Below are 10,269 nucleotides of genomic sequence, written 5' to 3' on the forward strand. Positions count from 1 at the left end.
TTCCCGTCTGTACCCACCTGCTCGCTCCTGGAGCAATCAGTATCCTGCCATCTCAAGCGTAAATTCATTTTGTGTTTTTGAATTTGCATAAATGGAATCCTACGGTGTGCACTCTTTGGCGTCTGAACCTTATGTGCGTAAGATTCATCCCTGTCGGATCACAGGCTACTGGGTGACTCACCCACAGTGTGTTCATCCATTCTGCTATTGATAGGAATTTGGGTGGTTTCCAGCTTTGAGCTATTATGAATAGAGCCACTAAGGACATTCTATTGCCTGTGTTTGGGCCGGCAGACGCGTGCGTTTCTGGGGGGTATGTACGTGGGGTAGAATTGCTGCCATGTGAACATTCCGCTTTTAAGTAGATACTGCCAAACCGCTTCCCGAAGTGGCGGTACTGATTTCAGCCCCCAGCAGGGGCGTGTGGAAGACCCACTGCTGTGCGTTCCTGCTAACGCTCCGATGCCACCATTTCGAGCCTGACAGCTTGGTGTCATTTTTGTCCTCTCGCTCCGCCCCTCAACTCTGCTCAGCTCTTTCTGACCATGAGCATCCCAGAGATGGGTCTGACCCAGCCCAGCTCTCGAGGAGCTCCCAGTCGGGTCAGGGAGACAGCCACAAAAACAATGACCGCGTAGCAGGAAGAGGGTTTGATAAGAGCCTGCCCGAATTACTCTCGGAGCTCAGAGGAACGATGTCGGGGGAAGGGTTGGGGAGGCTCCATTGAGTATGCGAGCGGCTGTGAACGTGTGGGGCTTCGAAGGGTGTGTAGATCTGGGGATACCCAGGAGGCAAGAACATTCTTGGATGAAGCTCTGAGCATCACCTTTGTCCTCTCCCCAGCTAAGTTGCTACCCTTCCCCCTCTCCCCTCCTGAGGCCCGTCCCCAGCTCTGTCTTGTGTCACCTTTCACCACGACTCCTGCTACAGACTCCTCCCTGGCTCCTCCTTGCTGGTGCAGTGGGGTGTCTGTCTCTATCCCCCAGTCCCTGTGTGGTGTAGGCATGGCCAGGCACCCCAGAACCCCTCTTCCCTTCTTGGTCCCGGGCTCCCTCCCCAGGCTCTGACGGGGCCCCTGGCTGCTCTCTCCCCAGCGCGGGCACCGGCCGCACAGGCTGCTACATCGTTCTGGATGTGATGCTGGACATGGCGGAGTGTGAGGGCGTTGTGGACATTTACAACTGTGTGAAGGCCCTCTGCTCCCGGCGCGTCAACATGATCCAGACAGAAGTAGGGGACGCAGCCCTCCTCCCCTCCCCTCTCCAGGACTTGGGTCCCTCGTGGCGGAACTCAGAGCTGGTGGAATGTGTCAGAGGGGTGTCCTTGGGGCTGAGATGCCTGAACTTGGCCCGCCAGCCTCTTAGCGTCTTCCCAGAGTCCGCACCACTGTGTTCATTCGGGTGAGGTCAAACAGCGGTGGGCCAGGGTCAGGTTCTACAGTCAAGATCCACTCGTGTTTGCTCTGCCCTCACCTCCAGAGCTCCTCACAGGGTTATTATAGAGATGAATATGAGATGAGTGAACGTACCCATGAAAGTTGTTTCCAGCAGGGTTGGTCCAACCTGTAGTAACACGTGGTTGGGCTCCAGCACCCCTGCCTCAACCTTGGGCTCGCTTCCCCCTGCCATCACCCCCAAATCTCTAGGTCCTGGTCCCCTTCCCCTCCTGGTTCCTTATATTCTCTCCTCCTGTTCCAGGAGCAGTACATCTTCATTCATGATGCAATCCTGGAGGCCTGCCTGTGTGGGGAGACCACTATCCCTGTCAGCGAGTTCAAGGCCACCTACAAGGAGATGATCCGCATTGACCCCCAGAGTAATTCCTCCCAGCTGCGGGAAGAGTTCCAGGTGGGGCATGAGTGTGTGTATAGGAGTGTGGATGTGGCTTGTGACTCTGTGTGTGTGTGTGTGTGTGTGTGTGTGTGTGTGTGTGTGTGTATTGGGAAGTCCTCAGTGCTATAGGCGTCATTGAGAGCCAAGAAAGAGGGACCGAATGGGGCTACTGGGAAGGACTTAGAGACTGGCCTTGAACACTCACATTACTTCTCCAAGTTTTGGTTTTCTTATCCTGGAAAGCAAGTCAATATTGCCCCTGCAGTGTTTGTACTCTCAGGATTTGCAACTTTGGTTGCTGACAAAAATCCAACTGCATGACTTTTGTAACGGACAAGTCTGAAGATGGTGCAGCTTCAGTTATGGCTGGATCCAGGGGCTCAGATGATGATGCCAACACTTAGCCTCTGCCCATTTTTAGTTCTGCTTTCTTTGTTTTCGGCTTCTCAGACCCACACCCTGGCCGCCCCCAGCAGTGCCAGGCTCATGTCAGGAGACTGGAGAAAGGACTCCCAACAGCCTGAACAGAAGTCTTAGACCAGCCTCTCCGGTGCCTTCCCGGAGCGAGTCACTGGGGCCAGGAAGATGGAACACATTGATGGGCCCAGGAGGGGTTCTGGGGGTGGAGCCACTCTCAGCATGTCATGTGACTGAGATGGGGGAGGGCTGGTTCTCAGTGGGCAGGCAGAGACCCCACATGTCCGCTGTACTCCAGGTTCCCGTGAGGGTTCCGTGGGGTGGCACCTTCTGGATACCTGATGCCGTCCAGCCAGCGTAGGCTGGTGTCATAGGAAATGCTGCCTGTGATTCTTGGGGCCTGTTGGGCTCTGGGGATCGTGAGAGACTGGGGCTCCCCATTAGGGACCCCCAAGGACAAGAGAAAGAAGCCGAGACCCCATCGATCAGGCTATATGAGGCACGAGGTGGAGGAGATAACCTGGAGTCCCAGGCTTGTGGCAGCACAGGTGCCTCGGACTTGCGTTTTGTTCAGACGGGGCTGACCATCTCTGCCAGGCCCCCAGAGTCCGCTTTGCAGAAGACGTGGGGCTTCCAGGCTTGTCTTCTTGAAAGCGCCTGAGAAGCTCGTAACGGTCCTCACTGCGCCTTGCACGTCTGGAGCCTTCCATGTGCCTGGTGCCATGCTTGGTCCTTGGCGTCATCTCTTTATCTTTCCGATAGCCCCTCGCGGCAGGCATATTATTATCCCACTTTACGGCCGAGAAAAGCAGTGCTGAGAAGTAGGACAGCTTGTCTAAGGTGATGCAGGGAGCAAGGAGGCAGACTCGAGTCTCCGGAGCGCTGTTCAGAGCCTGCGCGGTCTGGAGGCTGGGAGCTTGAGGTCCCTGCCCTCTCTCCCTTCTGTCCGGGCCTCAGGTCTCCAACCATAAAATGGGGTTAGTAGCCCAGCTCAGTGTCCTTCGGCGGGAGCTGTGAGGAGGCCCAGCAAACACTGGATGTCTATACTCACCCACGCCCACCCTGTTGCTCCTTCCACTCCTTTAGACGCTGAACTCGGTCACACCACCCCTGGACGTGGAAGAGTGCAGCATCGCCTTGCTGCCCCGGAACCGAGACAAGAACCGCAGCATGGATGTCCTGCCGCCCGACCGCTGCCTGCCCTTCCTCATCTCCACCGACGGGGACCCTAACAACTACATCAACGCGGCCCTGACTGACGTGAGGGCTTGGGGGGGTGGGGTGGGCTCTGGGATTCCCGCACTGGGAAGTATCTGGGAAGGTTCGGGAGCCAAGGGGGAAGGGCCGAGGGCTCTGGTCGGGATGAGGTCAGGGCAGGGAGTGGCGTCAGTGCCTGTGACTGGTCTGGGGCCCTGAGCTGGGGTCTCAGACCCTTCACCCATGGAGTCGGAAGGGACGTGGAGATTTATTTATTCAAAAATATTTATTGAACTCCTACCACGTGCCGGGCAAAGACCATACCCCTAAATCTCTGCTTTCCTGAAACTTGTATTTGGGTGATGGGTTGGGATAGCCAGTAAGCAAATATACACTGGTAATTCCTACAAAAAGCAACCAGGCAGAAGAAATATGTAGTGGGGGCTTTGGAGTGTGTGTATATGGCGATTTTTGTTGAGGTGGTAAGGAGGGCCTCTTTGCGCAGGTGACTGTTAAGCAAAGAGCACAAAGAAGGGAGGGAGAGAACCATATCAATATTTTGGAAATTTGTTCTAGGCAACAGGAATAGCACTTGCCTAGGCCCTGAGGCAGGGAGCAAGCTTGGCCAGCCTCTAACTACCATGCCCAAGTTCCCATTGTCACAAACGTGAGAACCTTTTGTGGTTAGTTCCAAGGGCCGTGGGCTTGGGCACCAGAGGCCTGGGGGCTCACCCTATGAACTCAGGCCTCAGTGTGCCGGCCAGCCTCTAAAATGGGCCACTGGAGGCAGCCTGGCCCCGAGGGGAGGGCTGTTCAGCCCAGGGTGGGCAGAGTGGGAGGACAGCCTGTGGGGGTGCTCAGGCCCTGGCGCTGCAGGCCCCGCTGAGTCCCGGTTTCCCTGCAGAGCTACACACGGAGCGCAGCCTTCATCGTGACCTTGCATCCGCTACAGAGCACCACGCCTGACTTCTGGCGGCTGGTCTACGATTACGGGTGCACCTCCATTGTCATGCTCAACCAGCTGCACCAGTCCAACACTGCCTGGGTGAGGCCTCTGCTGCCCAGGGCCTCGCTGTGCTCAAGGGCGTGTCCCCAAAGCCCAGGGTCGGATCCCAGATGGACCACCTCTTTGTTGAGTGACCTCAGATGGGTCTTGCTCCCTCTTGCCTTGGTTTCCTCTTCTGTAGAGTGAGGCTTTCGGATGGGAGGGAAATAGCTGCTTTTTATTGAGTACCTGCTGTATGCCAGGGACTCTGCTTCACACTTACGGGCTTCAGGTGAGAAGATCAAGACCTAGAGAGGTGAAGTGACTTCTCCAAGGTCGCAGAGCTGTGCCCCTACCCCAGGCTGCCTTCTTCCGGAGCCTGTGGAACTAACTGGCCGTGGTGGGGGCCTTTAAGGCAGAGTAAAATTCCAGCCTCCTTACTTTTTGACTGTTTGATCTAGGGTAAGTTCATTGGCTCTTTGAGCCCCAGTTTCTTTTCTGCCTGGCACACAGTAGGTGCTACGTACGTGGCAGGGATAGAGATGTTGCAGTTGCTGCTGAGGTTGGTCCAGACACTGGCCCGGTGGCCTCAGCCTGGGGGCTGCCCCAGTTTCCTTCTGGGGCTCCCAAGGCTGGCTGGCACTTCCAGGAAGTGCAGATGTTCAGCCTGCCAGCCACGCCTGGCCCTGTCCCCTCCATCCCTGGGCCTGAGCATGACGGTCTCTTGAAGGCTGAGAAGCCTTGCTAACTGGGCTCTTTTCGAGTTGGGCACTTAGTATGAATGACCTAGGACTTCCGGGTGGTGGGTTCTTGCCCCAGGGCAGGGGTCTGGAGGGAATCCAGTGTGAGAAGAATCTGCCCTTGCTGAGGTGGAGGGGAAGGACCCGGAGGGAGGCTCACACAGACGTCACTCAGTGTTCACCATTTGCTCATGCATTCAGCCACCTTTTCCCACTGGCCACTGCCTGCCAGGCCCTGCAGCAGGCAGTAGGGAAATAGAAGAACACACAGCCCGCCCTCAGATCTCATGGTCCCGTGGGGAGCGGGGCACAAAGACCAACAGTGACAGCACAGAGGGAAGGGGCTGCCGTGGAGCTGGTCCTGGGACGTGGAGAAGCCTGGGGGGATCATGTATCAGGGAAGGCTTCTGGAGGAGGTGATACCTGAGCTGAGACGTGTAGGAAGGTTAGAGTTAACTAGGTGAAGACAGGGCCGGTGAGTGATCCATGGAGAGGGGGGAGCACCATGTGTAAGGGCCTGTACTAAGGAGTGGCCAGGACCCCGGGTGAAGAGAGGAAGCTAGGGTCCTCTCTTTGTGGGCGTGGTCAGAGAGGGAAGCAGGCGGAGCCGGGAGTCCTCTGGGAGGAGCTTGAGAACTGTTTCACAAACGGGGAAATGGGGGCCCAGAGGAAGGAAGAGCCTTGCCTGGGCTCTAGGCAGAGCTGAGCCTCGAAGCTGGGGCTCTGGACCTGCTGGCCCGGAGGACCTGTGTCTGTCTGTGTGTTGGGGGGGGGGGGATACACCTCCTTCACCCCTCTGCTGTCTCCAGTCTAGCCTGGAGAGGAGGGGGCATTTAGGGCCCTGAGGCTATGGTGGGGCCCTAGGGAAGGAGTGGGGGTCCTGAGCTGTGCTGCAACCCCAGGGACACCCCAGCTCTGTGAGCTGATGCTGGGGAGCGAGGCAGCAAGAGAGACAGCTGGGGGCAGGGGTGATGGGGTGGGTGGGGGTGACCCGAGGCCTGGCCCTAGAAGGAGGCAGCCTCACGTGGGGATGTGTGTGTGCGAGCGTGTTAGGTATAGCTGTGTAGCTGCACAGCAGGGATTGTTAGTGCCCACCTAGGAAGGGTTTGTCTCTGTGCAGAAGGCGTTGGGGGCCGGTGTGCACTGTGCTCTGATGGGTGAGTGGCGGGGACCGGGGTGGGGGGGGACTTTGCAGGGGAGTTGGGAGCGAGTGAGTGGGTCAGGGTGTGCGGGAGCCCCAGGGCAAGTGTGGAGGTCTGGGCTGGGTATGAGCGGCGGTGGCCGCCCTGGCCCCCTCTGCTCAGCCCTCCCTGTCCGTCCATGCTCTTAGCCTTGCCTGCAGTACTGGCCGGAGCCCGGCCGACAGCAGTATGGCCTCATGGAGGTGGAGTTCGTGTCGGGCTCAGTGGATGAAGACTTGGTGGCCCGTGTCTTCCGGGTGCAGAACATGTCTCGGGTGAGTGAGCCGGGAGCCCTGTGGCGAGGACCCGAGGGGTTGCCAGGGCAGCCTCGTCAGACCCTCGTGAGGTCACCACAGGGTCTCGTGACCCCTGTGCTCACACCCCCTGCTTGGCCGCCCGTGCCCCCAGCTGCAGGAAGGGCACCTGCTGGTGCGACACTTCCAGTTCCTGCGCTGGTCCGCCTACCGGGACACGCCTGACTCCAAGAAGGCCTTCCTGCACCTGCTGGCCGAGGTGGACAAGTGGCAGGCGGAGCGTGGGGACGGGCGCACGGTTGTGCACTGCCTGTGAGTGCGGGCCCTGCTGCGGGGTGGGAGGAGGGGTGGGGGCCTGAGGCCCAGTCTGAGAGAGGGCCTCACGGCTGGCACTAAACCCCCCCGGGCGGGGAAGGCGGCTGTGGCCTGCACTCTGCGTGGCCGTGCGAGGATGGCCCTGTCTTCCCTGGAAGACTCCGCTCGGTTTCCAGGGTGTAGACTCAACGCCGAACAACTGCCCGGCACTCTCCGTGTGATGCGTGACTTTGCCAGTTTAATTAGAGTCCTGTCAGAATTGTTCACTGCGTGAGACAGTAGCACCCTCGAAGCCAAAGAATTTCCAGTCTTTGTCCGCGCATGCACACGTGCAACTTTTTCATTCATTCCTTCACATGCCCCCATTCATAAATTCTCGTACGCGTGTCTGGGTACGCTCACTCCTTTGACTGCCACTCCCCCCTGCTTTTAGCTTTTTTACCCTTTTAGGGCCAGCCTAAGCATACTAGATAGGGATAGGGAGCTGAGTCAGGCAGGGCCGGTCCTCAGGGAGGTTCTAATGGGAGAGACCCCTTGAGATGGCGGCTGAGGGCCTAGTTTATCCCCCATCTCCCAAGGGGAGCCCTACACCCCGAGGTCACAGGGGGCAGAGGAGGGAGAGCACAGGGGATAGGAAGTGTCTCTCTTAGCCTCGGAGTGTGGCTGTGTACGTGTGTGTGTGTGTGTGTGTGTGTGTGTGTGTGTGTGCACCTTGCGTCTGTGTTGCTGGGGCTGACTGGTGTTCTCGGTGTTCATTTTCCATCCTGCTCTCCGGGTTTTGCTTGTCGCTCTGCGGCCGTCCTCTGTCGCTGTCTTTGTCTCGGTGGATTTCTCCTGGAGCGTGTCTAGCCTCCTTTCTCTCAGAATCTGCTTTCTCCGGGAGGCTGTCTCCTTAACTGCCCACAGGATTTGGATGCCAGTTTTAGCCTCTGACTGCCCCTCTGAGCTCCCAGACCCCTACTTCCTGGGTTCCCTAAGCCCCGCCCCTTACCTTTGGGCCTCCCTCCTGGGCTCCACCCCTCACCTCGGGGTTCCCTGGGCCCTCCCTCCTGGGTTCCCTGGCTCCACCGGTCACCTCTGGGCTCCCAGGCCCTGACCCTTCTCCCTTTTGGTTCCCCGGTTCTGCCAGTCACTTGGTTTTCCAGCCTCAGGCCTCCCTCTCTTAAGCCCCACCCCCAAACCTTTCGTGTGTCTCATTTAGGAACGGGGGTGGCCGCAGTGGCACCTTCTGCGCCTGCGCCACAGTCCTGGAGATGATCCGCTGCCACAACCTGGTGGACGTTTTCTTTGCTGCCAAAACGCTTAGGAACTACAAGCCCAATATGGTGGAAACCCTGGTGAGAGGCCGTGTCTCCCTGTCCAACCGCTTCCAACTTCCCGGTCCATGCCAAGCTAGGTCCCTCTGTACCCACTGCCCTCTGTGTGGTTCCCGCCACTGGGCTGTGGGTCCTGATCTGGTGGTGCCAAAACAGGGATCCACGTTTGCCCCCCTCTCCCCTCGAGATGGGCCAGGGCTCGTGCTCGCCCTCTTGTCTCCCACTCCCCCCCTTCCCCAGTACCAAAGAGGGACCAGGCTCATGATTCCTTCTCTCCCTCTCCCCAGGATCAGTACCACTTTTGCTATGATGTGGCCCTGGAGTACCTGGAGGGGCTGGAGTCAAGATAGCGGGGCCCCTGGCCTGGGGCACCCACTGTGCACTCAGAGCCAGGCCCAGCACTGATGAGGAAGACCTGGACCCCTAACTCTGCGCCGCTACAGCTCCCCCGGGGGACGGCACTAGAGTGGGCCCCGGGCCATCTCGGTGCCCCTTCCACGGTGCCCGGGGCCTCTCACCATGTCCGATGGGCAGGCTGGGGGCCGAGGAGAGGCTTAGCGAGACTGCAGCCCGGCCTACCTCCATAGGTTCCTGCAGGTCTGCGCCGTGTATCTGGCACTGCCTGGTAGAGTGACAGGCGCTCAGAATTGCCAGCTCGGGAGGACCCAGGCTCAAGCCCCTCGACTCCAGGCTCAAGCCCCTTGACTCTGTCCCAGCCCTTGGCAGAGATGAGTAAGGCCCTGTGGGGCCTGTGTGTGGCCAAAGTTTCCACCCGGCGTGGCTTCCTCTGGATATGGATGGAGAGTTCACTGGGGCTTGGCATCTGGACTCCCATCTGGCCTGGCCCCTGAGGGTCCTGGGTAGACTGGGCACATCAGACTGGTCCTCTCTGGAGGGGACAATAGCCCCCTCCTCCACCCTGCTGCCTCCCCTACAGCCCTGGGGCTGTTTTGCTCATGATCCCTCCCACTATTACTTCTTTGACGTGTGCTCTGAGCTTCCTCGAACCGAGATCTGCCCATCCTTACCCTGTTCCCTGTGGGGCCCCTTCCCTGCCTGACCCAATGCCTGCAGAATGAAGGCACCTCAGTCCTTCTTCCTGTAACTTTCAAGCCTCACTGGTGGGAACTCCTCAGCCTAGGCCGTGATAATCTGCAAGGTTGAACGACAGCCCTTGGGGTTGAGGTCTCTGTGGCCCCTGGTGAGGCTGCCCACTGGGGACGGGTCACTGCTAGATCAGGGGTGCTTGCAGCGTCTACGGTTCAGAGGAAGAAGGTGTATTTTGGGATGAAGGAGCGATTCTTTCTTGTTAATTTCATTATTTTTTGATGGGTGGGTGGGAAAAATCTCTTTAAAATGGGGCAGGCCACACCCCCATTCCGTGCCTCAATTTCCCCATCTGTAAACTGTAGATATGACTACTGACCTACCTCGCAGGGGGCTGTGGGGAGGCATAAGCTGATGTTTGTAAAGCGCTTTGTAAATAAATGTGCTCTCTGAATGCCACAGAGCAGCCTTGTGTGTGTCTGGCCACCCTGAGTGGAGCCTGCTCGCCTGCCCCCAGCCTCCTAGTACAGTGGGAGGGCTCTGGGCTGGGAGGCAGAAGCTTGGGTCCGGTCAGGCCCTGATTTTTCCATTCATCAAATGGTGGGGGTGTGGACCAGAGCATCGCTCAGGGGTCTTCTACTTGTAGGGGCAGGTTCCAGAGAACTCTTGACTATCGCTTCAGGCCTCTGAAGCAGCTCCTTAGGCAGTGGGCTTTATCCCGAGACCCCTGAGGGTCACAGAGCTGCCTCTCACCTCTGGGGGCTGGATCTGGGGTTGAGCTCTTTTGAAGACATCATGGGAGGCTCAGGCTTTGGTATCAGGTGGATGGGCTTCACCAGCTGCAAGACCCTGGCTAAGTCAGCTGCCCTCCCTGGGCCTTGGTTCCCATCTGTAAAATGGGAATGATGCTGATAAGATCAGAAGTCATGATTAAGTGCCTTGCATGGTGCCATGGGTGCTGAAAGGGCTCTGATTACAAACACAC

At 58.2% G+C, this 10,269-nt stretch overlaps 1 protein-coding gene across 8 annotated transcripts in view; it reads left to right on the plus strand.

Annotated features, from left to right (window-relative positions):
- Positions 1 to 9,743, plus strand: part of PTPRU (protein tyrosine phosphatase receptor type U) — an 86,260-nt gene extending 76,517 nt beyond the window's left edge. For 7 of the 8 annotated variants that reach the window (XM_045035404.1, XM_045035400.1, XM_045035401.1 and 4 more), the window contains 8 exons: positions 1,095 to 1,230; positions 1,698 to 1,847; positions 3,336 to 3,509; positions 4,351 to 4,491; positions 6,502 to 6,627; positions 6,761 to 6,918; positions 8,123 to 8,258; positions 8,525 to 9,743. In XM_045035404.1, coding sequence (XP_044891339.1) covers positions 1,095 to 1,230; positions 1,698 to 1,847; positions 3,336 to 3,509; positions 4,351 to 4,491; positions 6,502 to 6,627; positions 6,761 to 6,918; positions 8,123 to 8,258; positions 8,525 to 8,587 — 1,084 coding nt within the window. In that variant the 3' untranslated portion in view covers positions 8,588 to 9,743. Of the gene's footprint in view, positions 1 to 1,094; positions 1,231 to 1,697; positions 1,848 to 3,335; positions 3,510 to 4,022; positions 4,114 to 4,350; positions 4,492 to 6,501; positions 6,628 to 6,760; positions 6,919 to 8,122; positions 8,259 to 8,524 lie in introns of those variants that run through there. The other variant, XR_006584098.1, reaches the window with a different exon arrangement.
- The last annotated feature ends 526 nt before the right edge of the window (positions 9,744 to 10,269 follow it).

This window comes from Felis catus, chromosome C1 (genome assembly GCF_018350175.1).
Source record: "Felis catus isolate Fca126 chromosome C1, F.catus_Fca126_mat1.0, whole genome shotgun sequence".
Taxonomy (NCBI): Eukaryota; Metazoa; Chordata; class Mammalia; order Carnivora; family Felidae; genus Felis; species Felis catus.